Raw genomic sequence first — 27738 nt, 5'->3', positions numbered from 1 at the left:
CATATTTAACCTTTCATATCTTCTTTAGTTAAAGTCATAAAAATATGATACAAATAGAAATTTAGGTTAATTTTAATTACCTTTATAAATTATTATCTAAACTTTATGGAACCCTGTATGATTCAGGGTCAGGATACTTAGGTACCTCTAATTAGATTGTTACACTATTGATATTTATTACAGGAAACAAGCTAAATTGATAGCTAAATACAATCCTATAACTGAAAAAATGTTTTAATTCCCGTGCAGAAATATGCATTGACTTGCATTTGCATGATTCGATTAATTTTGATTCCACCGTCTAAACGAGCTAGTTGTTTCCCGGTATACCTAAGGTCTCCCCCATCATTCTAATACAACTTCTAATATATTTAAGGGTTATTGTTCTGCGTAAATAAATTTACAAATAAATAAATACATTTTTCATTCCACTTGTTATTTTTTTATAATATATATTAATAATATATTTAAGGGTTATTGTTCTGCGTAAATAAATTTAGAAATAAATAAATACATTTTTCATTCCATTTGTTATTTTTTATTAATTTACGTACATAAAACTTTTCATCCCCGTTCAAATTTTAAATACATACTCTTCCTTCAATTATCATGCACACCCGGGGATAGTCTATTTTCTCCCCTCATCATAATTAATTAGGGTCAACAAACTCTCTCCGTATCAGGTACTAATCCTTTCCATCCGATACTTCACCCTCTCCTTCAACTCTTACTTCTTGAGGAAGTGGAACTCCTCCAGTACATCTTGGAATCTTCTCCTTAACAAATGGATAGACAAAATATCAGATATTTGATAAATTAGATACATTATCATATATTTCATAACGAAAAAGAAAAGAAACTCTTTCAAATGAGCAGGAGGAGCTTGCAGTGTTGGTGAGGGTATGAGGTGGTGGTCGTGTAAGAGGTACCGGTCGTGGTAGTGGAGGGGACTTCCAAAACAAAAGGAAGAGAATAAATTAACATCATATTGAACAATGAGATTTAAGAACTCCGACTCATTCTTCCATTATCTGTATTATTTTTTATTGAAGAAGCAGATCTCATTAATTATTTCATTGATTATTATAGCAATAAATTATAGTGATCTTCCTCTCAGCCCATAAAATTCCGTATATTTCACTCATAATCAACTTAAAGTTTAATCTCAACGTTTACAACACTCATAAATAACACTTTTCACCCATTTCCGCGAAAAACCGCATGGAAACGGTAGAGTACATTTCTTCTTTATTTTAGGTATTCTAGTAGACATTTTTTCCATTTCCTTTCCTTTCTTGGTTCTGCAACTTTTTCTAGTGAGATTTAGGGGTAGGGGGCATCACAGGGGTCATGACTCCGTAACAATCTATGCAGTTATGCCTTTAATTGTTGAAATACAAGTGTCCTCCACATTAGATGAGTATTACTTTTTTTAATTAGACGAACCATTACTTCACAATATTGCGTCAAACTCGGGTGCTTATACTTATGACGTGGGAAGTCAATGAAGATGATAAATATGCGTTGAAAAGTCGGAAAAAGATATTAAAAAATTGACCCAACCTCAAAATAAACCAGAAGCATCTCTAATAACTAGAGATACGTGTAAATAGCACTTTCATTTTAATTTTATAGCACTTACAATTATAGTTTATAGCATTATGCAGCCTTTTTTTTCTTTTTTCACTATACATTATCAGTAGATGACGACAAAGTGCGGTGAAACACGGTTATTTGAAAAAATGCGGAACAGTTTTAATAATGTGTTGAAAAAAATTAATTAAGGAATAAGATATATACTAAACTATCTCACCCTCGGTGAACTTCGTACCACCTGATAATCAATGAACGGTTTCAAAACGCCATTTATAAATCAAGAACGGTTGTACTGATTTTAATAATTTTTTAATTATTATAGAAATATTAGTAAAAAATGTGCACTCAAGAAAACTGCAAGAATAAGTATTACAATGGCTTGTTAGAAAGAGATTTTTATTTATTCTATATACGTTGGGAGACTTAACTTGCCCGTTCTTGGGACAAGCTTACATAACGCTAGACCGATGCTTGATTGACGTAACAATCTCGTGAATAGGCCCTAAGGAAGAGCATTAATATATTATAGCTTATGGCGCGCTATAGTTTTAACTCGGTTAGGTAAAGTGCACCGCGTAAATCTACCCCATGTGTAAACGTACCTCAGTCTACCTTACACATTCGGGTCTATTCCATTGAGTCAAGCACCTTCTGATATACAAGGCAAAAAACAAAATGTCATCATCGTATAGATCGCTAACGATCTTTGGTAGCGTTTTTAATAACCGTAGTCAAGGTCACAGCCTGAAAAAAACATTCTCAGGAAGAAAGTAAAGAAATGCTTCTACATTCCAATTGTCGAACTCGCCGATTTTTGCGCCTTTTAGACGGAAGCGTGCGAAAATGGGCTGGCGGGGGCGGTGGAATAGCTTGTCCTCGATGGTCTAGTTTAAGTCTCAGTCAATTAGCAGTAAGAGTCGGCAGAGCATTTCAGCAGAGCTCGTGACTAAATTTACGAATTTTAACATCGAAAAGACAAATTTTGCTGATTAAACATCATAAAAGTCCAGTCATCGCGCCTATGTCGCATTTATTCACGTGCAACTTGAGTAGCATTCATGTGTGGTTAAGTGTACGCTGTGATATTTGACAAATATTAATAACTGACATATATTTCATATTAATAATTTTTATATTAAAATAAAAAGTATATTTCGTACAGTAATTGTAATATGTTGCTTTTCCTCCCAAATTTTAGAAGACAGTTTGCCCATCAGACACTTGTGACCCCTCCAGAAAAAAATTCTGGATCCGCCCTTGTGAACTAGTACTACTCCAACAATGTCACCAACTCATGAAAAATGAGCAGCAACTTTTTTATTCTCTTGAATCATAGTTACGAGAGAATAGCTGGATGAGGAGGCTATTTTTCGTATTCTAACATATATTTCTCTTCAGACTACCAATTTATTTTCATAAATGGCAATTTGGGGTCTTAGTGAATGTCCACATTGATAGGCTCGTAAATGATATCTACTTATTGTCAACTATAAGAGAAAACTTTATTGCCCAAGCACCCACTGTTTATTTTTCTTGTTTCCAATATAGAAATATGATAGTTTAAATCATATAGATAAAGCTAGCAGAGCCTTATTTCAATTATGTGAGGTTCGTGAATAAATTTCCAACAGTTCCACGCCATAATAGTAAAAGAAAATCAAATCTATCATATTTGAAAAGTTCCAAAATATAATGTGTGATATAAGTGAAAGTGCTAAAAAATTCTAAACTAATAAATATTTCCTGTTCAGTGCAATATGTCCATGAGGTTCTATCTGCCTATTTTAATATATAGTGACTGGCTGGACCCCCAGGACAAAGTACTGGTTAGGCCTGTTCTCCCCAAATACCTCAAGATGGGTCTTTTTCTAACAGCCACCACAACACCACACCATATTTTTCCTAGAATAACAAAGCCTGAGCGTGAAATAACTCACCATTCGCATCTTTAGGTTTTTCATTTTTAGCTCCATGAGATGCATTTCCTTTTGCTGAGCTATCTTCTGCTCGAGTTGCTGTCTCTTAAGTGTCAGGATCTGATTCTGTAGCTCTGCATTCTTCTTTTCAATCCGTAGGACATCCACCTGTAACTTGTTGTGATGAAGATTAGCCTCCGCACTGTATCGCTCCAACGCAGCTTTTTCCAGAGTCAAGGTTTCCATCCTAGACCTGTACTCGTTGTAGTTCTTAAGGTCCGTAATATAGGCTGCTAACTGTGGATCAAGATTTGTTGCTGGGCAGTAAGGGCATTGGCTTGTTGACGATGCCTTCTCTCTTTCCGAAGGCAATGACTCAGCATATGGACGGAAATGGGTGTTTCTCTCTCCGGCACCTGCAGAATCGTATTAGGATTGTTCGCCATTTTAATGAACTTCATGTAGTCCATAGTTATCAACCTAATCAATCTAAGATGGGTCTGGTTTGAACCTGATTAGTCACATTAAGCTCATTAGTCATGGAACAGTTACTGGCGTACGTTTTGCCCGGCAAACTGTACTCCTGCATACTGATATAGGTAGCTATTAAGCTCACATTTGCTTCGGCATTTTTTCATCACAGAGTGAATTTTACCGTTACATTTTCCGTACATACTGAGTCCCAGTAGAATTAAATGATAAAGAGGCAACATTAGTGAAAGTTGATGCTTTTAACGTGAAATATCTCAAGTTTTCTGGTTAATTAAAAGTGTGATTGTTGGTTTATCGAAGCCTGAAAATGCGATGTTAACTCAGGATAGGCAGATTTAGGATGGGGGAAGCACGGGGGAATGTCCCCCCCCCCCCTCCCTCCCTAGACACTTAGGCAATTTTTACTCAATTGGATTGATATTACTTATAGAGTAGTGTAAGTATTAACTTTTCTTATATTCTTATTCTTTCTTTTCTTTTCGTATATTCTTTCGCCCAGATACGTTATAAATTAAAAATGCCCTTTCGCTATTTTAAATTTCTTTTTTCCTTCCTTAAATTTGTGTTACGAGATGAATGAACTGTTTTTTTTAATTAAGATATTCAGGAAACCACATTGCATCCATGCGCCGCTGCATATTGATTTAAAAATAAAGTAAATATTTTTAGGGGTAGGAGTATTCATTCCACGATCTGATCTCTGTCGTGGCATTAGGGTATTTATTTTCTTACGATTTTTATGAAATTTCTTTGCCAAAAAACCAAGATAAAACTATTAACATTGCAAAATGTCTAAAGACAGTTTATGTCATAAGCACTGACATTCAGAATTTAAAATGTGATGATTATCCTCATACATAGGCTTTCCATTTGACAATTATTTATTTGTATCCACATATACTAGCGCATGAAATCTCAAAGGGAAAAAGAGGCCTTGTAATACTTCTACTAGAACTTGAAAAGAACATTAGTGTTTATTTTTTATATCTAAATTAGTCGAAAAGACTGAAAAAATGTAACCTGCATCGAGGTAAACTCCTCACTGCCTGCATGGAGCAAATATAGTAGCTTTAAAAATATGTCGATGGAGTGCTACAAATTCTAATGTCATATGCCAGGAGACAACGCTTTTAACTTTAAAAAATTTGTTTTTGAATATACATATTTTGTTTGACCTCAATAATGAACATTGAGTCTATAACGCTGAAGTTTCTGAATTTACGGAAGCCACAGCGACACTCACCGCATGATTCATTCCATATCGCTTAACCACAATTTTCATTTTTAAAGGCTAGATGGAGAAATATTGTCCCAATTAAATGACTCAGTTCGACGTTTATTCGATCTTTCATCTCGATGAAGCATACTTAATATCCCACAAAAGACTGTAGTCTCAGCATTTGAAGAATCCACAAATAAGATCTTTTGAATTACCACCATAATTAGCGCAGTGGCATCAGCATTTGTTTTTGCTTAGCTTCTTATTTCATCCGAAGAGGGCGTGTCTGCACAAAATTTACGATGGAAATGTCAATTGTAAATTTTGTGGAGGTATTGTCCTCCCTATAAGTTGTAAACACGGAACCCTGCAACAATAGTTTACTCACTGATGCCTTAGACTCTCGGCGAGTGTAAGGCTGTTTTATTTATTAATTTATAACTAGCATTTGCAAATCTGGCGGTGGAAATAGCAGGCCCTTCTGGGTCGGGGCATTCTTTTTCTGTTGGAAGAAGATCCAGAATGGGTTCCGGGGATGGAAATAAAGATAGAGATGGAATAGGCCAAGGACCAGGACCTGTTCCATCGAAAACAACACGCGGAGGATTACGAGTATATAGAATAGTTGTCCTTGGTGATGGTGGAGTGGGAAAATCAGGTAGGCTCATGAGTGTTTATAAACCCATGCTAATTCGTCTAGAATTTGGATTCTAACACAAAGTCGTGCCCATAAGTAAACATTGATTCATTTTTGCCTGTTGTAGCTCTCACTCTCCAGTTCGTGAGTCACAGTTTTCTTGAATATCACGATCCAACCATTGGTGAGTGCCTCTCTTTGCTATCCATATGGTTATTTAGTGGAATATCATTTGTATTCTTGTGATTCATGTACCCTCCCGATGTACGTATTAAATGATGCTGGTAAATAGGTAATCAATACTCCGGTTCTTGTGTTAAAGTTTTATGTCATTTCATTGCAGAGGATGCTTACCAACAGCAAGCTGTAATAGATGGCGAAGCTGCTCTGTTAGATATTTTAGATACTGCTGGTCAGGTAATGTCTAAACTTTATCGTACTATTTACGTATAATATTTTTTATGCCTATGCTTTCAATATCCAAACAACTTCTACAGGTGGAGTTTACAGCGATGAGAGATCAGTATATGCGTTGTGGAGAGGGATTTATGATTTGTTATTCAGTCACAGACCGACATAGTTTCCAAGAAGCACTAGAATATAGAAAACTCATCAGCCGAGTAAGAGCCACAGATGACATCCCTCTAGTGCTGGTTGGTAACAAGTTCGATTTACAGCACCAAAGAAAGGTATGATTGATTGGATAGTGATATTATTCCATTCTTTCCATCAATAAAGTAATCATAGAATTTTGACAATGCATATTTCTACTTTTGGTCACCTGTATGAAGGTGATTAACGTTTCATGTCCTTTTTTAACTTTAAATGGCATGTATATTACCTGCTGAAATTCACTCTGAAATATTTTGTTCATTTTCCTATTTTTTGTTTTATCTCAAATGAAGGTTGTCTTGTTTCTATTCATACACTACCACGTCATATTTCTGTCATGAATCGTAATTCGAGAAGTCCTGGATTAAAGCTATGGTATTCAGCAGCAAGAGAACTTCAGACAGTGACCTCTAATTGTACCATCAAAATACTTTTTTAAGTCCACTGATGCAATTAGCATTCCTTACGTCTTCCCCTCTCTTCAGTATAAGAAACCTCAGGGGGCACTATTACAATTCTTGTACCCTAGCCTTTCTTAAATTGGTATTCATTCAGAGATTGGTATTCACTCCTTTATTTTACATTCTACCTCCTATATAAATAATCATTTTCTTCATCTTTGACATCAAAATTATGGTCCTACAAGTTTGACATTCTCCAATTTTTTCTTTCTTGGAATAGGGATGATGATCATCTCTATGCCTAGTGGCATTGCCTCCATTTAGTGTTTATCACAACTAGTTTTATGAAGCTAGGCTAGTTTTCTCTCTCTCAGTTTCTGTTAGATCTGCTGGGACATCATCATTTCCAGACGTTTATTATCCGTTCAGAAAGCAGTTTAACCTGCCAAGATTTGGGGTGACTAATCTCACACAAGGTTTGCTAATAAAATTTCATAGAGCAACAATGAAAAAGTAAAAAAAAATCATTGTAATCTGTTTGTTAGAATCCATGAACTTTTAACAATTAACTCCTTGCGTCCAAATGAAGTACATGTGTAACATTAGTTACCTACTCATTATTTTTCAATTAGTCATTTGACCATTTGTAAAATCTCTGCAAAAAGCCACATTTTCCATAGATATTTTTAGTAGCTTGGGAGATTCATCTTTTTAGTTTTTGGATATTGATTCATATGCTAAGCGATGTAGAGCATTCCACATTTAGTTGACAGTACAGGCCTTTGAAGAACAGTGTTGCCAAACTGCCACTCCACTGCTAGTCATCATGTTAGCATATGATAACACCCATAACAGAGCCCCAAAATGGTGTAGTTCCGAAAAAGAATTTGGGATCGCACAAATCTGATGTAAATAAAGAAATTGTTAGCGGAAATGGCAATTCCTTGCTAGAATACAAGTTGAAACATCTTTTTTTATCATACTTTAGTACTAATTTAATGTGCACAGGCTGAATAATGAAGTTAAAATAAATATAATGTAAAAAATAACTATGAAATGAATAATAATAAAATTCATCACCACTTCTGAATGGGAAAAAATTTCTGTTCCTTCCATATAATGCTATATTCTATGGCTCTGGCTTGTATTTTCTGAAAAGCGATGTTAAATAAGGCGAAGGTGGTGATATCAGATGGATAATTGTCTTCAATGTTATAATGAAAATTTACTGTTAGCGAAAGGTCTATTTCTACTTCCTTGACACGCTGATGAATTGTAACGAATGGCTAAAATTTATTTTTGGCTTCAAGTTTGCAGTGGACTTAAAATTGATCCACATCTCCTCCAGAATCGTATACCTGTTCTACAATGAATTTAAGTCATAAGAGAGTCAAAATTCCCTTTCTATGATGGACGCAAGCTGTAAGACATGTGCCGTAAGAAAGATGACCTTATTCATACCTTGCTTCTAAGCATTCATAGGTGCCTTAATTTTGTGGAGAGCGTTAATAAAAACTCTAGGATAAATCAAATAGAGTGTCAAGAATAAGTAGTAGCTGATTCTTATTACTAATCTTCTCTTGTATTCCAAAGATTAACAATGGAAGGTCCAACTTGAAAAACCATCCATAATCTATTTGAAATTTTCTCTCATATCAGTGTGGATCCAAACATTATCAACTCATGCAAGGAAATAAAATGCAATAACTTCGATGAAAATGAAACAATAATAAATGTATGCGTAATTATGTTAGTAAAATAATTCACTACCACCAGAATTATTTTCACCCAGCAAATGTTAGGACGAGGTAAGTAAGAGCATTACTGACAGCATTTAATGCAAGTATTTTAACCTATTGCCAACACACGCACCTATTAACACGTTGCATACCAGGATATTTAAATTCCTAGGAATGCCGATTTGGAAATATGTGCCTATTAGGGCGTAATGCCTTTGGTTTAAACATGGTTAAAAGCCTAATGTTTAGAATATAACGTTACCCAATCAAACGTTGTGATGCATCAATTCATTATGAATAACGGACCACAACTGAAAACTTACTAACAAATACGTATTGTACGCTTTAAAATTGTTTATGTTGACATGCCTAAATGACGAGAATCTTCGTCATCTGTCTGGAACGTTCAGGAAAAAAAATGACGAGAATTCTCGCCATCCGTACGCAACATGTTAAGGGTAGTGCTCATGTTTTTTAAGCTTAGTTCTCTTCTTCTATTTATTGGCTATCAATTGGCCAGCATTATAATGCAATCTGTGTTGCAGATAAATTATGGGTAGCAATAATCTTTCAAATCTCAATAAATACTCCTTGCCTGAGGATTAATAGAACACAAGCATCGTAATCAGCAGAAACACAAAAATGTAATATATGGTAATAGTCCCTCCATACCTTCTCTTTCCCCTCCCTCCATGTAGCGGGATGTGCTCGGCTGTTGCCCTGGCTCCTCGGTTGAAGATGATGTCGACTGAGATGATGAAGACGATGTCAGATGAACAATCAACTCCTCTATATCATTCTGCGAATCGTCTGCATGCCACATGTCTTCTTCCACTTTCTTTACATGCTCAACATAGTTTTTCCAGTTCTCCTAAGTTATAGTATCAAAGATTTTTGCTATCAGTTTTTCCACCTCAGTCTCCTGGAAGGTTGAATTCTTCACATAATGTTTCACTTGAGCCCAAACCACCTCAATTGTATTTAACTTACAATGATGTGGTGGTAATCTTAGAAGTGTGCAACAACTATTCCTTAGCTAATTCATCAATCTTAAATTTTTCCCGTACTTGGTTTACTATAAATAAAAGATCTCTTTTCAAGCTGTCCTCATCAAAGCTAATTTCTTTTCTAGTCAACCATTCTTTAATGTTCTCTTTCCTCCAGCTTGTACTAGGCAAGGATTCCAATTTCCTTGAGTGATTAAAGGCATTATATATATACCACTATAATTGATCCTTCGTGTAGGTTAGGTTTGCAAAAAGTGAATGCTTAAACCATCTCTTGTATCACTCACCATCCTCTTGGTCATGCTCATCCATTGAGTTCTTTTTGCACAGAAGCACATGCAAACCCGTTATGAACCCTTTTTCCATCCCTGCATGTATAATTGCAAATCGTCCTCCTCGGGAAGTTAAGCCCACTACTTAGTTCAGCAAGGAAAGCTTGACACAAGTTCCTATTTGTTTGTCTCGCCAAGTCATGTTCACTATTTGTCCATCATTGATCCAAGTTTCATCTGTGAATACAATGGTCCTCTGTTTGCAATGATATTTTTTTAGCTGACTTAAATAACTGTGCTGCCTATGGATAATATCATCCCTTTCAATAAGGATGTTTCTTTTCCCCCTCCGTTCGTACACGAAGCCTATGTCCAAAAGATGATGAAATAGTGTTGTCCTTTTGAAATCTGGGAGATCACTATCCATATTTACCGAGCTTAAGATGGATTTTAAAGTTTGAGAAATATTTTTCATGAAGGATTTATGTACCTTCCTTCCAATTCCTGATCTCACAAAATTGTTGAAAATCACTGCTCTCGAATTTTTGTAAGGCTGTATAATTTTTTTTTTGTTTTTGAAGGAGTTACCGATGGACCACGGGAACTTTCCTTTCTCTCTCTGTAAACAGTGGACTCTTAGCACCCAGTAGCTTTCGAAGTTTCTCAGCAGGTCTCACTAATGCAGAGAGATTTCCTGATGTACGAGAAGACGTTGAGCACCAACTATCTTTCGCGGATTCTGAGCTTCTCACCTTTTCTCCTCTTTGTAGCGGACATGGTGATTGAGGGCGTTACAGCAGAGATATGTGTAAAACAGACTTCACAGCACTCATACTCAGCAGACCACACAACACCTGTTCACTTCAAAACATGCAACAGCAAACTGAGCGACTTCCTGAATTCCTACCCCAGCCCCTTCCGCTAGGGTCGCTTCTCGTGCTGTTTTATGGTACCCTATGAACAACTTGAGGAAAAACCCAGAGTGCTCTTTTGTAAAACACATGCACTGGTAGGGTAGCATAGATTATGAGATATTCTTTTTCTTAGTTTCTGTTGCGGGACTTAAACACCCAAGGCAAAATTTGCATCTTATTTCCAAGCCGTTGAAATTCGCTTGCTTTTGTGTATCAATATTGTGTATTGAAATAAAAACTTCTATTACGACATATGAGTAGGTATTCTCTGTTCAGGATATCTAACGAATAGGTATATATTTCATAGTATGCATTGACAACAAGCTCCTTTTCTGCCCAAGAATTTTCCCTCTGCCCGCAAGAAAAAGCAAGAAGGCTGGCCCAGTGGCGCCACAGTATTTTTTCTTCAGATCGAAACCTTGTAACTCCCTTCAGAATTGATTTAAGTTAATGATTTTTTTTCACTAAAAATAACTTTGCAGTTTCTTTCAATTTAATACGCAACATACAGGGACCTAAGACGTAAGAACGGTAAGTTAGTAAGCGACTACTTTTTACCTTGCAAAAATCCAATATTTCTTGTCCTAATGGGTGTTACGTCAGCATAACAGCATTTTAATGCAATCCTTGTAAAATTGGTGAAGACATTCAAAGAGGAAAGAGTATGAAGAAGTTTGTGTCGAAGATTCAATCCAATATATACAATGGTTTGGCAAAAATTGCGAGAAGAAGTATAAAAAACACACCTTTGTGACGAAAATTTAAGGAAATATTTTTACAACCTTTGTCATATATTTTATCGAAAAACTATTGGCACCAATGAATGCAGCGTCTCTTTCTACATTAGGATGCACCGTTAAACAGTGCATAGCACAATAATAAATTTCATGCTGCTATTGACAACACTGCGCTCCCTGCCTCTGGGAGATTAACATGGGCAACGATTCTCCATAAGTGCCCATAATGTTAACTGAATGTGGAACGCCCTATAGATGTAATTTCCTAGAAGGTGTCATGTTAAGTACCTAATTTTCTTGTTGAGGTATAACTGGAAGATAGCTTGAACTGAGATTGAGCAGTCTTTGAGACCCAGTCATGAAATTGCAAAAACCCTATTAAGCTAGGGATACTGGTAATCATGGAGAAACAATGCAAAACTAAAAAAATTATTCCATGCAATCAAACATGATCATGTTTCATCTAACTCTGCAATACATATTTCATTACAGAGCTAAATGTTAAAAACTCACTCCCAAATGATGACATAAATATTCTTCCGTCTCATTAGACTTATAAAAATTTTCAAATTTTCAGTATGTAAACAATTGCATATGTGTTTGTGTTGAGAACAATTGCATATATGTTTAAGAAAAATTTTCTTGATAAAATGTATTCAGTTGTGGATTAATTTGTAGATTCTCAGCTAAGTACTTGAAGAAAGTGGGTGGTGGCATTTACCCTGTTTCTGATGTAATTGCTTCAAAATTAGACTAAATTTCTATTTCAATGACTTTTATGGTTTACTAACTGACCCGGCAAACTTTGTACTGCCTGATAATCAATGAACAGTTAAGTTACACCATTTATAAATCAAGAGCAGCTGAGGTGATTTTAATAAAAGTACAAAATAAGTATAAGAATGGCTTGTTACGAAGACAATTTATTTATCTAATCTACATGGGTTAGAACAGGACTTGTATACACAGATTTTTTTCAACGAATTTTCCAATTTTAATGTTTTAGCTTAAGAAATTTGAGACATTATGGTCTTGTAAAGCAGTTAATAGAGTCGAAATTTTATCCATTCAGTTGTTGGCCTATTTGTGTTTTTAACAGTAAAAAATGATTTTAGGCCCAAGTCTGTTGCGTAAACTTGCCATCTTCTTGGGGCAAGTTTATGTAATGCTAGAATGATGTTTGACTGATGCTCAAAATCTTGTGAGAATAGCCCTTAGGGAGCAGCGTTAATAAGTCACCACTTGTGGCTCGCTAGTTATATCTTGGTTCAGAAAAGTGCACTGCATAAATGTGCCCTGGTCTACACTACACTTTTGGCTTTATTCTCTTGGGTCAAGTGCCTTCTGATATATACAGTAAAACCTCTTTAAATCGTAATGGAGGGGACCAAATTTGGGCAATTTGATGTATGGAGGTTCACCATAGAGAGGTTTTAGTGATATGCACCATTTTTTCCTATCCTTTGGAGATGAAAGTCACTACTGTCTTTCAAACCATTAAATTTATGCATTTAAATAAACATGCATGCATTAGTGAACATATATTTATTATTTATTGATAACACAAAGCGAGCGCTAATGCGTGATTTTTACCATGATTCAAGAGAAATCTTTGTGATATCTCTTAATTCAACAGCCTCTTAAAATGATTAGGATAGATGGATATCTTTCTTCTTATTTACTGTTATGTATGCTCTCACATGGAACAAAATGGCCATAACTAATGGTTTACCTGAAAATTACAGCATATTAAAGGTGTAAAAGAAAAAAAAATAAGGGTGAAACATTTATTGCTGAAAATGTCATTCCACGAACGTAATTGCAGCTGCATTAATGGTCTCTGTTGTTGTCTCGGTATAATTTGCGGAGGTAGTTAGGCTGTCTCGGGGGTGTCCCCTTGGTATGATAAGTGGAGGTTTTACGAGATAAAGAGGTTCACTACAAAGAGGTTTGCCTACAAATTTACATGTAAATCTGACGGGACTGTAAGAGTGGTATGAAGTATGGAGGTTTATGATGTAAAGAGGTTCACTACATAGAGGTTTTACTGTATAACAGTTTTTGTTTTTTTATCAGATGCAAGAACAAATAAAGCGGATGGTTTACCAAACGCATAAACACACCTCATATATTTGACCATGATAAAATAATGGGTTTTCTAGATTCAGACCACAAACACTCCCTTGTGATTTGGTAATTAGTCATAGGATCAGCCATCGCGAATGCAACACAAATTGGAAATTGAATTCCTTTAAACTCCAAGGGAATATTGGTTGGGATAACAAAAATCCTTGGTTCCTCTTCTTTGAATTTTCCTTTAAGTATATATTCAAGTGAATCGCATTGATTGTCAGTTTTTTCAAATCAGCAAATGCATTCCATTACATAGTTTTGGTTAGTATAGGCTTTGAAGCATCATGACCGATGAGCCAACCTTCAGCTTTAAATTGTGGGGTGGTAAGCCAGGCACATCCAAGAAGTGAAAAAAATTAAGATGGATACTTGGTGACTTTGTCCTCGTTTGTTATTCAGTCAATAGATTTGAGTGAATGTAGAGTACCAGCAATTAGATTCTGAGTTATGATGTTTAAGTAATCCACACCATTGTTCTTAGCTGCCAAAATTGTTCTCTCAATCACCCATTTTTGATTTTTGTAGATATCAGTTATGTTTGGGAAATCTCTGTTGATGAGCTCATCTTTTGATGAAACGTAATTGCAAAAATTCTGAGGAAATGAAATCAATCTAGTCAATTCGTCGACAGTAACATGGTCATTACCGATAGTCAACAATTGCGTGGATATTTTTTAACAAACACGGTAGTGATATGTTTTCTCATATGTATGTATCAAATTAAATTATTTTTATAATTTTAATATTCATAATTTCATAATTTATTAATTAACGGGCTGAAGCCCAATTACAAAGCTTAAAATTCTTTATGAATGCTATAAGATTTCACAACAATGACAATAATATACATATTAAATAGGTAATTAAGTATTAAGTAAACATCTTATCTGGTAATCCTTTCAGGTACCTCATTACAGAAGGTAAGGAATCAAAAAATAGGTCCACTTTGAGACATAAATTGCCGTCACGCATTATTTGCTGCAATGGGGAAAAATGGGTATAGTTGCGTGAGTGATGGCTATTGTCAAAAAGGTTGTCACCTCTAGTGGAATAAGAAGGAACTTTCAAGAATATTTCTCTTAGTAGGACAGGGGAATCAACGAGGTTATTTAATAGCTTATACTAGAAAATAATATTAGAGCACTGTCTCCGCTTAAACATGGAAGGAAGATTAAATAAAGGCAAGATAGCAGAATAGCTATAGTCCTTATCAAATAGTCTTAACTTTATCGAAACCATACGAACAAACTTCCTTTGGATAGACTCAATAGTATTAATGTGAGATACATAGTAAGGAGACCATACGACAGAACAGTAATCACAGTTAGATCTAACTAAAGATGTGTAAAGCACTTTATAAATTTCAATACTATTAAAGTTTTTTCCAAATCTTGAAATAAGGCCAATAGCTCTAAACGATTTTGCCTGTATATAATTGAGATGTTGTGTAAAGTTGAGCTTGAAATCAAATATTACTCCTAAGTCTTTTACATGGGATGGTTGTGGCAGAGTAATTCCATTTAATTTGTATTGAAATTGTAATGGCTTTTTTTCCTATGGAAGGAGGTAGTATTGCACTTTTTAATGTTCAAATTCAGGTAGTTAATTTTACACCATTTTTCAAGCCTTTGAAGGCTGTTTTGTAAAGAAACAAAGTCTATTTCAGAAAATATGGTTTGGAAAATCTTTAGGTCATCTGCATAAAGTATAAAAGAAACTGGGTCAAGAACATCTTTGATATCATTTATAAACACATTGAAAAGCATCGGACCCAAATGAGAGCCTTGAGGAACTCCAGAGGTAGGATAAAATATTCTTGATTTTGAGGAGTTAATATTAACCACAAGTGATCTATTAGATAAATAGCTTTCGAGCCAGGTATTTAGTGTGCCTGTAAAGCCAAGTGACTTCAATGTGCTTAAACTATTAAATTTTTAAAAATATTGTTTCGAATGTCAATCATTAAATTGGTAAAAACAAAAACAGCATCTACTTTTGACCGACTTGACAGCTTTTATAGTACATATTACCAACTCTTAAAGAAATACCCCTAACATGTAGAGTAATTTTTTGTGATTTTTTACTGTTTTTTAATGTTTTTTTCTATTATTCAGGGTTGAGACTAATTCAAAAAACCAAGTATGTATCATTAAAATCGGTACTGTTGTTCTTGAGTTAAAAATGGCGTAACAAACAAGATTTTCAACTTTATTAAATTAAATAAAGTAAATGCTTACCCTTATATAAATTATATAAGGGTAAGCAACTATTTGAAGTGTGAAAAAAGGTGCTGCGCAAGCGGCAATAACTATATCTAGTCCAGATTGGTGTTGCTAATAAGTTGAGCTACACCAAAAAACTTAAACACCACTTAAAAATGGCTTACCCCGTTCTGTCCCGCCACCCTGTTCTGCCTCGGGTTCCCCTATATAGATTTATTCATCATTTTATTGTGATTAATTTTATGAAGTGCTATGCTATGCTTTGGAAATTGCTCCCCCTTTCAAGAGATTAAGGCACCGCTTGAGAGCTCAACCAGCCTGCCATCCTAGCATCCACCAAACAATAGCTGGGGTCCCGTCGACTGCGTGCTTTATAATGGGTCATGATTCGGACTCCTCTCTGAAAAATTATCATATATTGTGAGCGTAATTTGTAATTTTTTATTACAGTTTTGATATCTACGGGTGATTTCATGAAAAAAAGTCTTAAACACTGGGTTGGCCACAATAGGGTGGTTTCCTTCATCAAAAAAAACAAAAGGCATTGATTGCGATTCGTTACCCACCATTAGTGTATTCTTAATATACAAATTATTTTATTTTAGAAATACCGGGTTAGACGAATGGCAATGGTCCATTTTTATCCTCATTTGAAAAGGGCCAGATTGGCACCCATGCGATGCCACTCCACGTGACGTCACAGGGACCTAGTTTCTATACGAGAAGATAGGAGTTATACGTCGTCTGAGGTTACCATTGCATGCATGAGGCGCAGAGCTCAGGGAAACATGTCTTAACAATCACTTATTAAAACTGGCTAAGGTCGGAAAGTTTTCCTCGTTTGATAAGTTATTAATAATCCTTATTTAAGCCAAGCGCTACCAGCCAGCAGGGTACTAGGCTAGCCGCTAGCAGCCTGCGTCCTATCAGAGCTAAGCCTCGCCTCAAGGTCACCTCGCAGGGCGGGAGGGGGAACCAGAAACACGTCACGCGGAGAGACTTCCCGACATTCATACTTAAGCATCGTGTTTTCGCGCGCTTGAAAATTTTCACTTTTCATTTAATCGCGAAAAATAGATATCGTCATTTAAAAATCTAAAAGCGTGAAATACGTACTCCAGGAGTAATAATCTTTCGATTCAGGCAATAAAAAAATAATAGGAAACCACCCTATTAGTGAATTAACACTTAGTGGTTGCAATAAATTGTATTTTCCTTTTTTCTTAAGTGTCACACTAAATGATACATAATAAATTGATTAACCACACCATAATTTCACCAGGTTACAAGTTATTTTTTTCTATGATAGTAGCCATTGTTGTACAGATACTGGAATCTCTAAGTGCTCTGTAAGGATAATTTACTGGTAATTTTTTGTATAAATTGGCATTTAGTACTATGTACTTGGACACTTATATCTGAAAGCACAGCAAACTCCTGATTATTCAGGCTAATGATGGGGAGAGGTGGCATTAATTATCGGAAAACAAGCGTGATCCAACCTTTATATTAATTTCTTGTAATGTTCATAATTTACATAAAGGAAAAAGTATATCATTATTATTTATGCACATAATCTGTTATTTTAGATTGATTCCTGGACACCTTTCTTTACCTGACCTCTATCTTTTTAGCAGCGATAGAGTGATTGCACTCGTATTCAAGGGCGGATCCATGATTTTTTTCTGGGTTGGCCACAAGGATCTGACAGCTAAACTGTCTTCTCGTATTTGAGATTAAAAACAAAGTACAACAATTACTGTACGAAATATTCTCTTTATTTTAAAATATGAAATAAAATGATTGAAGCTGGATTATATGCAAAATAAAACAAATGTAATGATAAACATATTAAAAATATTTTCTATTTTTTGAAGCATCTGCGGGGAGGGGCATGCCACCTTGCCCCCCTAAATCCGAGTATGCTTGTATTCCCACTGCTCCATATATTCCGGCAAAATGTCTATGAAGACTAGTGCCTGGCTGTGACTTATTCAATCTCTACTTCCTTCATCTCTGCCTCCACTTCTCCCTTTACCTTCACTTCTATTCCCTTCCTCTCCAGTTTGGCCTGAGGAATGTTGAGGAAACTTAAAAAAACTTATGGTATTTCTTTATTGCACTATGTGGTTAATTGATGGAGTCGTTTGACCTTCTCTCATGGAGGATATATTTGTTTGCCAGGTCTCACCTGAAGAAGGGCAAGCCTTGGCTCATCAGTTTGGCTGTCCATTCTACGAGACATCTGCCGCTCTGAGGCATTTTGTTGACGATGCCTTCCACACCCTTGTTCGTGAAATAAGGCTTAAAGAGAAGGATCGTAAAAGCCAAACTGAGAAGTTGCACAAGCACAGCAGGTGGAGAAGATTTAGAAGTATATTCGCTGTGGTATTTAAGCGGAGACGTCACAACTCACCATAGAATCACTGCCAATCGAAGCATTATTTAATTTTACCAGTAGGAAGTTTGACATATTTTATACATGTGACATTTGTATTTTTTGTAGCACTGTGTTGACAGTGTTTTTTGCGAAAGTGACCTTGTCACTGTGACCCTGTTGTAGCATTCTCAAAGAGTTGAGAGCCTTACCTGAGTTACCATTTATGTTAGTTTTCACACTTATTATATAGTGTGAGTTTGCAACCAAAGACCCAAGTGTTCAGAAAATATGCTTTTATTTTTCTCAACTGTGATTACCATGATAAACCAAGACCAAACTTTTTCAATGCAAATATTCAGTCATTAGTTTTTAAGCTGCAGTCAACATGAAACATCATTAACATAATATTATTCAGTAGTGATGTAACTTATGCACATATTATACTTTGTTAGAGCAAAGGTTATATGTACACTTCTATATATACATGTAAAGATTGTGTTGTAAAGCAATCTATTTATATTAACCAATGCCTTGGTTGAATTTTTTATATTTGTTTACAAAGTGTTCTCTGTATTGGCTGCCCTATTCTGTTATGCTGTATTCAGTAATTTTTGTTTCCATTCCTTAAAAATCTCTCGCAGCTTTTCCTTCTCATAATCACTGGCAAATGCATAATTAATGCTATCGTAGCTTAGCTGCCACAACTGATCATTGTTTAGTTCAAAAGTTTTTGCAGCTATGCAGTACTCAGCTGACAGTGATGTAGAAAAAACGCCCTTGTCATCAGTCTGAAATGTAAAGTATTACTATGTAAATTTAAAAAGATCATCTACAAGAACCTAAATGGACCAATTATGTATTCAGAGGGGTTTGCTAAAATGAAAAGTAAAATATATGAAAGATGGATATACCAATTATAAGTTGTACATTGAATTAAATCCTTACAGGCATATCATTAGCAAAAGGTATCATGGTTTCTTCAACCAAATCTTTCAAAAGCAGCCAGAATGATAGCAAATCCTAATCTACTTAACAGATATTGAAACTTAATTGCAAATTCACTACGTTAATCTTTTTGTGAGACCCATAAAATAACACCAAAACCAAAATTAGTTTCAGAGAGTTATACAATTAAAATTTAAATGCAAATTGTATTTAAATGTAGAAGATTATACATATTTAGAAAATGAACAGTGGCTGGAAATACTTGAAGGAAAACTCCCTTTGGGAATAGAACGTAAGGTTTTCTAACTTAGGGGCAGATGCTGAGATCACTGTTAATGCCTTTGCTTCCAAGTATATTTTCACATCAGATTCCCAACAACATCAGAGGTACAACTGCGTGGGTAATTTAATATCACCTTCAGGACTTTTGGCCTATATAAATATCTCATTCTAAGGATTAAGCTAGCAATGTTTATTTTTAATTGCCAAGGTTTCACAAAGGGATTATCAGGGCAAATGCCTTGGGCAGGGCCGGCCCCAGCAGATGCGGGGCTAGGGGTGAACCTTCAGTGCGGGGCCCTTCACTTAAATTATTAAACTCTATATCCCATCTACAAACTCGAGCATTTTGAATCCCTACCACCCTCTGGCTAAGTATGCGACAAACGCAATGCACAATAAAAATTACTGCATTATTACTCCTTTTTCATAATATTATTTTTTGTCTAGCACGGACATAACAATACAGTAATAGTTGAAATTGCATTTTCTAAACTATCGTATATTTTAATTTTTTTTTCACCCCGGCCCCCTAAAGCGCGGGGCCCGGGGCGGTCGCCCTGCCCTAAGGCCGGCCCTGGCCTTGGGGACCTTTTGGAATATACCCACCATGGTGGATCGGTGATTGGTTGAATAAACTTTTTCTGATAGAGAACTTTTAGCAATCAAGCAAAATTTTCATGACCTTCATTACCATTTAACAGAATTCAATCCATTTGTATTTCAGGGGAAGCCAATAGGGACAATGAACTATCCTAATGATCCAAATCACTGAGACTAAATTATATGAGGGTGTATTGAAAAGTAAGGTCTCTTATTAAAAAAAAAAAGGAAAATCAATTTATCGCATATTTTGTGTCCATAATTTGTTAGCCTGAGCATTTAGCTATTTTTCTGCATAGTCGCCTTGATGATCAATTATTTTTTGCATCCTTGTACCCAGCTTTTTTATTCCAGCGTTGCACCCCTCTCCTGCCGTCTCATGAAGCCAACTGACGACCGTGTCTTGAACTCCCTCGTCTGATTACAATTTGTCCCCCTAGGAGTTTATTGAAAGCAGGAAAATGGTGGTACATAGTTGCTCAGGGAATCTTTCAGGCTATATGGAGTGCAGTCAATGATATCCTAACCAAATTCAGTGAGTAGTGCGATCATTTGATGTGACACGTGGATGCACTTTTTCTTGTGTTCATTGGTTGAGCTGCATAGGGACCCGCCTGGTGGACATCTTGTCGTTACCAAAGACCTTCAACATATTATTCTGCACAAAGAAGTAGCCGCACTCTTCATTAATACCTTCTTTTACCTCATGAAGGGTTATTCTCTGGTCAGTGTGCACCATATAGTCAATTTGAGCAGCTATTATTTCCCGCTAACTCAGATTACCCAACCACTGCTCGCCATGGACGTTTTCCTGACCATCAGAAAACTCTCGGCACCAAATTTCCAACGTTTTCATGGCCATACACTACTCACCGTCCACTTCCACTAACTGTTGATGAATTTCTATCAGAGAAAACATTTTTGTTTTCAAAAATTGAATTACTGGGCGTATTTCGCACCTTGCGGGCGAGCCAAGCGGGATCTCCATCAAAAATTGCAGCTACACAGTGACTGAGCAGCCTAAGATCACATGGGTAGTTCTATACCGTGGCGAATGAACCAAGGAATGGAATGCTGTAGTCCAATTTTGCCTGGTGACTCGCATTCAGAAATGTCGTCACTGGAGACCTTTCTTTTCAATACACCCTTATACGTACAGAAATGTAGATTAATTTGCTTTACTTACTCCAAGCACAATGGGGTGGCCATGCTTGTAGAGGTAATCAAAGTGATGATTTTTATAATCCTTTACTGTAGCTGTCATTACATTGGAAGTTAAGCAGAGCTCTGCAATTAGAAAATGCCAATTAATGAGATTAAAATTACATTACATGCAAAATAATAGCCAGATAGACATAGGCTGAAATGAAAAGTAGTTACGACAAAATTTAGCTATCTAATTGTGCTTTAACATTTGTAGATGAAGGAATTACAAAACTTATGAGATAGAAGGCTAAAAAAGTTTTATCCTTTCCAACCAAACCACCACTTAGTTATTTCATGTGCTGAAAAAATGTCAGCTGGTAGATAATAAATTTTTTCACATTCTTAAAAATTCGTATACATAACTGTGCAGGACAACACTCACCTACAGGAATTTTTGCACTTATTAATGCATTCCAGAGCTCTTGAGTGCCCCCTGCATCTGGGTGGAAACATGTTCCATGCCCTAGTCTTTCAGGTTTAAGATTCAATATGTTTTCAGTCTCCTCTACACTTGGAACCTGATAACAGGAGACAAAAATGAAAATAAATTGGAATCACACTCTCTAATTTCAGATTAACCATTTGAGACTCCACTATGCAAATTAATATTATTCTTTATTTGTTTACGGGAAAAGCCATTAACCATATTCGTACATATAACTTCACAGTTGATAGACAGTAGAAAATAATGAACACATACAAAAAACTCATGAAAAAATTACAATAACAGGATTGCACATCAATGAATGAAATATATCGGTAGATACAATTGTATAATATTTAAGATATAAACATGTTCTTGTAGTAGAATTTTGAATTGAGCTCAGCTTTTTCAAGTCTTTGAAATCTAGATAGAGACAATATTTCAATAATCAATACTTTGGCCGAGTTTATTAAAATTCCTTAGCATTCTGGATAACGGGGAGTAAAGGCATAACTTGTTGTACGGCAATTAGAAGCAAATGGGTGAGGATTTGTAGAACTATGGTGGGGTGCATTAAAATTTACTAAAGAAATAAGAAAGGGACAATCTATATAAAAATTAATTTAACCCTTTCACTGACACCTCCTTTAGAGAGGGATGTGCTAACTACTACCAAGGTTGTTTTCAGGAAGTTGGCAACATTTCAGATTTTTAATTCTATTCATTTCCTAGTACAGAGGTGGAAAAAATTAATGCAAAGGTCATTGGCATCTGAAAGGAAAGAGCTTCCACTTCCGTGGAGTTTTCCCTTGAAATGAGGAAGAAAGAGTAATCAGTGACACATCGCACGTGTAATTAATGTTAAGAGCCTTGAAGCGGGGCTGGACGTCGTGGAAAAGGAAGTTAAAATTCATTCCTCAGTCAATTGAATTACAACAAATAAATAAGTTCCTAAGAAATTCAGTAGCCATGCAACATCACCTGGACCTCAAGATAGGTTTTGCGAAGTTTCAAAATAAGAAAAATATCCACTGTGTGTGAAGCATCAAATCATGTCACTGAGACTTGATCTGTGATACCTCTGATTTGCTGCATGATACTCCACCCACTGCACCCTAGGGCAGTCTCAATTCAATTCCCAATATGTTGGCTGTGTTTACAGATGTCCTGATTCAGCATTCTAGGTGAGTCATGGGCAAAGCATGTTTTGCAGAATATGGGGAAGAATTTGAAGCTAGATCTTTTGTGCATTGCCATAATACAATGGATATGATTATTTCCCCGGTATAAGGGGCATATTGATTTTAACATTCCCATATGTATGAGAGCATTAAGGGGCCAAAATTTTGGATGACAAGTAGTTCCTGAACTGGCCGCTTTCAGATGCTCATGAGCTGTGCATTAATTTTTTCCGTCACTGTACATACTTGATAGAGATTGTCATATTTTACTTCCACATGAATCTGAGTAATCTCAGGTCCTAACAGATGCCTACAATGACTTGACTTTAATTTCAGTAATACCTTTAACAGGCCATCATGGTTTTTGCACATCTAAATAGGCCAAATATTTATTTATTGAATGCGAAAAAAAGCAGTAAGGCCTATCAATTTGGCTAATACAAATAATGAATACATTCATAAAGAACAATTAACCCTTTCGCGCTGAGCATTGGGTGTAGCCAACGGGCATTCTCATACACAGAAGACCTGACGTCGGGTATAGCTGTTGTGGATTTTTCAATGGAAACGACCAGACATCCACTCTAGCTGATGCAAGGGAACGGAGGTCACTGCTGACATAACGATTGTCGGATGCTAGGTGAATTATTAACTTCTATCCTGATTTCAGTATAAACATCAACAAGGAAATTGTTGCTCCATTAAATGGGTAAATATTGTCCATAGAGCTTCGTTCAGAATTTGAGAATTCTCAGAATAAAATTACTTCAATTTGAAGTCTGCAATTTACGTGCAAGCAACAATTATCCATACAGCTAATTCATATAAAGGAAGCATGATTGACCGTGAACCAATGACGCTGGTAGGTTACAAACCCCCAAACGGGGGAGCCCAACTACCCTCGGAGTCTGAGATAATTCGGAGTACCCAATAGGAAGGGTCAAGAAAGGTTGGTGCAGAGTGTGCATGATTATCAGCAAGACCCTTTTTCACACATGTCCTGCATAAATACTCCATACAGATGGCATGGAAGAGTCTCTTGGGGCTCAGTACAGCAGTCATGCTTAGGCGAGAACTCCACAGTCTTGAAAGGTTAAAAATGCGATGTTAGCCCTTTCACGTCGAATTCCGCACCTGTGCGGCGAGGATTTCTTCCCCTCAACTACGAATGCCACACCTGTGCGTTGTTAATTTTCCTACCATAACCAGCGAATGCCGCGCCTGTGCGGCACAGGTCGAAAAAAGTGACCGTGGCGGACACAATAGACCCACGGACGCGGTCGCCCCTCGTGATCCGCCTTAGCACGAGCCCAGTCCCTTCTTCGGCCGCTCAGGTCGACCCTTTCCTATCCTCTCCACGCGGTCAACTACTGTTATTTGCAGTGTGTTTTCCAAAAAAATATTTGTTGCTTACTTTTGAAATCCAATGCTAGAAATGAATTCATCTTTTTTTGCTGACCACATGGAAATTTCAAACAAAATTCTAACGTTAATCTCAACGGAGTTATAAAACAACTAGTAATAACATTATACCCGTCTAAATCAACGTTAGAATTTCGTTTAAAATTTCTGCACCCTCAGAAAAAAACACAAAATTCATTTTGAATTTTAAAAAATCGATACGAACAACAAGTATTTGCATATATTCTGCGTTAATATTTTAGCTAGTTGACCGCGGAGTGGTGCTAGGAAGGGGCTTTTAATCCCTCTGGGGTCTGGGACAGAGGCCGAGGAAAAGGATCGGCACCCCACCGAGTTGGGTCCAAAAATGTTTCGGGAGGTACCCACTGCCTTTAGTCGACACGGAAAGGTTTCGTACAGAGGAGTAAAGAAAACTTTCAAGAGACTCGTATTGAGGAAGAATTTCCTTCAACGAAGATCCGGCGCGAAAGGGTTAAAGACCAATGATGAAGATTGAATGGATTGGTCATGTGAGTAATGTGGAAGAGTAGGAGAAGATTTTTGAAAACCTTGAGTAGAAGACGGCACATTTAATAGGCTACATCATGTGACACAGTGGTCAAATGAAAATCATCATTGAATGATAGGTAGAAGGTAAGAACATTAGAGGTATGCCTACAAAGAGTAAGAGATGAAGAATGTACAGCAGAAGAATTAAGTATATGTTAAATTAGCCAATATGAGAACTGAGTGGAGACAGTGAATATCAATCCTAGGATTGATGACTGTAGATGGTGGGGAAAAATTAATAATTTTATCAAAATGTAAGCATCACCATACTCAAATATGCATGGACCATTACTAAAAACGGGCTCAAGGAATCAAGATTTGCACATAGAAAAAGTGATGTTATAATTATCTTACCTCTGCACAATGCAGAGCAAGAGGGAAACCAGATTTGTGAGCCTTCTCCAGGACTGGAATAAAACCATCAAAAGCTCCAATTGCTGGATTTCCACTGAAGTCAACTCCTACGACAATATCTGGATGGATTTCCTTAGCTTCAATTGCAAGCTGAAGATTCTCCTCTGCCTCAAGGACACCAGCTTTGCGGTCAATGGATATGATTAACTTTACAATGATTGGATGTATATTTCTGGACTCCCTGCAAAATTGAAATGATAAATTTTAGATTATTACTTTGTAAGTGTGAATAAATTTCAAAATAAATGTACAAAACTGGTCAAGCTTAGCTGACCATATCAATTAACCTTTAATGTGCAGGAATATTTTTTTTAGTTTTGCACGCTGACCGTGGAATTTACTCAAAATTTTCATTGCTACCAGTATTGCACTTTGCCTCACCATAAGGATTGCCAAAGAGCTTAAACTTATCAGACCAGCCCTCATGGCAGGCGGTTCCTCCTGCACAGGGGGTCTCTTCTGCAGTAGCTGGCAGCTAAAATTGTGAACTCCCACAGCCCAAGGGTTAATAAAAACCATTAACATGCTCCAATGAGTGTAGAAAAACACCACTAAGCTTACTGATCATCTGAGGAAAAGGATATACCAAAATATACCACATAAGGGAAAAATAAGAGGCAAAGGTGGTCAAAATTTGTCATAATACCAAAAATAATTTTTGGCTTACATATTTTGCATTAAAGTTACACTATTTAAGCTGGATATGGGGACACCAAATATCTTAAATACCATGTGATACAGGGAGAATATAGGGACTCTTTCAATGATACTAGAGCCTGTACACAGGCACTTCTTTTATTTTATAACCTTTCCCTATCCTTTAATAACTCTCCATCTCACACACAATCATTTACCAACAGTAAGAACACTGCCTTTCTTATCTACCAGGGCCTGAAGGAGAGAAAAGTGTGACAGTTATTCTCTAGATGCTACCCGCAAACACTGAGGAAGCCTCCACATCTGAAGAATGATTATTATCCAGATGATTAATTACAATTGATGAGCAAGAATTCCATTGAAGAAAATTGAAAATGAAATTCATACACTTGACAAAACATAACCAAATTATCAGATTTATATGCTTTTATCTATTGAATTTTCATTCAATAATGTACAGCAAAAAATTGGTAATCCATTTTTATTTACCAAAACTAAAAATCAAGAGGATATGACAGGCAGATAAAGCAATCATGCTTTGATCATCAACGCCACAGGGATTATCCTGTTTGCCTTATTGGATGTTGGTCCTGACAAAAGTTGCCTACTTTGGCATCAAACAAGTGCTTTTACCCTTTAGCTCCTTGTACATTTCTATGTTTTTGACAATATCTAGTAACCTGAAAGAAAAATTAAGTAACGATAGAAATGGGTTTTGTATTATGCCAGTATTTGTCAACCCTATCCCCTCACAATCTTCGAAGCACTTTCTCCTTCCATTGCATTGATTAGAATTCTTGACGTATATGTACTGGTCCAACAATACCAGCAGTCTTTTAGAGGTGCAGAGTAAATTAGTTCAGTCGGACATCTCATTCAGCATTGCAACTGAAGACCACCCACTAACACCCTTGACAAATCCTTGTTTCCCTCAACCCTATCCCGTTGAAAGTTTTCCTCCATTGAGTCCGAAATGATGTCGCTAGATTTATAGAATCTATCACGTATTAAACATTGCCATTTGAATAACATATTGTAAACTAACCTGATCGAATCAATAACAGCATTGATGTACTCCTTTTTAGTCATGCTTCCTTCCACTCTCCGGGGAGTACTTCTAAGTTCTAAATAAACAACTCCATCATTGGCGAAGTCTTTAATTACATCCATGGCAGCTCTCCTTATAATTGAAGGTTTAACAGTTACCTTATGTATGATGTCAAATATTTTAAAGCACCTACGGAAAATAATGACAGATATTGTGTACACAGAAGAGTATCCATTTATGTCCCAGTAGACGGAAATATTTGAAAATACAACTTTTATACTATGTTCAATAGGTGGTTACGTACTCCTTCAGGGAACGGCATTTCATATTTTTCACGATATTATGCAACTCAACTAATTCTTCTTCTGGAAGACCTGACGCTTGTGATAGTTCCAAAAGGGTTTCATCGCTTATAGAGCCATTAAGATGTGCGTGTAGTTCCTGTAATTGAATGACACATTTGACTTTCACTGCACTACAATAACAACTCAAAAATTACCTTCGTAAACACTAAACCCACCACTTTGGGCAATTTTTCACAAAATGAAAGTAAGCCTTCATTCATCATGGAAATATTTCAACGAAGAGATATAGTAAAAAATCAAAAAAGTCAGCTAAAACCCTCATCAAATTCGATACAGCAGACGCTAGCAAAACTCCCGCCGAGGTTGTTCCAATATTACGCATTTGTTTTGTTTTACACATCGATGCAAGCGCCACTCGAGCGTCGAGG

At 36.3% G+C, this 27738-nt stretch overlaps 2 protein-coding genes across 4 annotated transcripts; one reads left to right on the top strand and one right to left on the bottom strand.

Annotated features, from left to right (window-relative positions):
* Positions 1–5411: 5411 nt before the first annotated feature.
* Positions 5412–18800, top strand: LOC124169591 (GTPase HRas). Of its 3 annotated transcripts, none has more exons than XM_046548230.1 (5): positions 5412–5881; positions 5988–6044; positions 6204–6277; positions 6358–6549; positions 16184–16355. In XM_046548230.1, exons 1-5 carry the CDS (start codon positions 5746–5748, stop codon positions 16319–16321), a joined length of 597 nt encoding a protein of 198 aa, XP_046404186.1. In that variant the 5' UTR covers positions 5412–5745; the 3' UTR covers positions 16322–16355. The 3 variants fall into 3 exon arrangements, with proteins under 3 accessions (XP_046404186.1, XP_046404187.1, XP_046404184.1); XM_046548231.1 differs by lacking the exon at positions 16184–16355 and adding an exon at positions 17775–18075 and having other exon boundaries at positions 5419–5881; XM_046548228.1 differs by lacking the exon at positions 16184–16355 and adding an exon at positions 18082–18800 and having other exon boundaries at positions 5484–5881.
* LOC124169590 (adenosine deaminase-like protein) lies at positions 18435–27690 on the bottom strand. The gene is made up of 7 exons (XM_046548227.1): positions 27526–27690; positions 27310–27446; positions 27003–27194; positions 25241–25481; positions 21693–21828; positions 21291–21391; positions 18435–19065 (listed from the first exon to the last, which is right to left on the bottom strand). The coding sequence occupies exons 1-7, from the start codon at positions 27571–27573 to the stop codon at positions 18868–18870; spliced, it is 1053 nt and encodes a 350-aa protein (XP_046404183.1). The 5' UTR covers positions 27574–27690; the 3' UTR covers positions 18435–18867.
* Positions 27691–27738: the final 48 nt, after the last annotated feature.

The sequence above is a fragment of the Ischnura elegans genome, chromosome 12, assembly GCF_921293095.1.
Source record: "Ischnura elegans chromosome 12, ioIscEleg1.1, whole genome shotgun sequence".
Lineage (NCBI taxonomy): Eukaryota > Metazoa > Arthropoda > Insecta > Odonata > Coenagrionidae > Ischnura > Ischnura elegans.
Note: the sequence above shows the minus strand (reverse complement) of the source record. Positions and strands in the feature narration are given on the sequence as shown.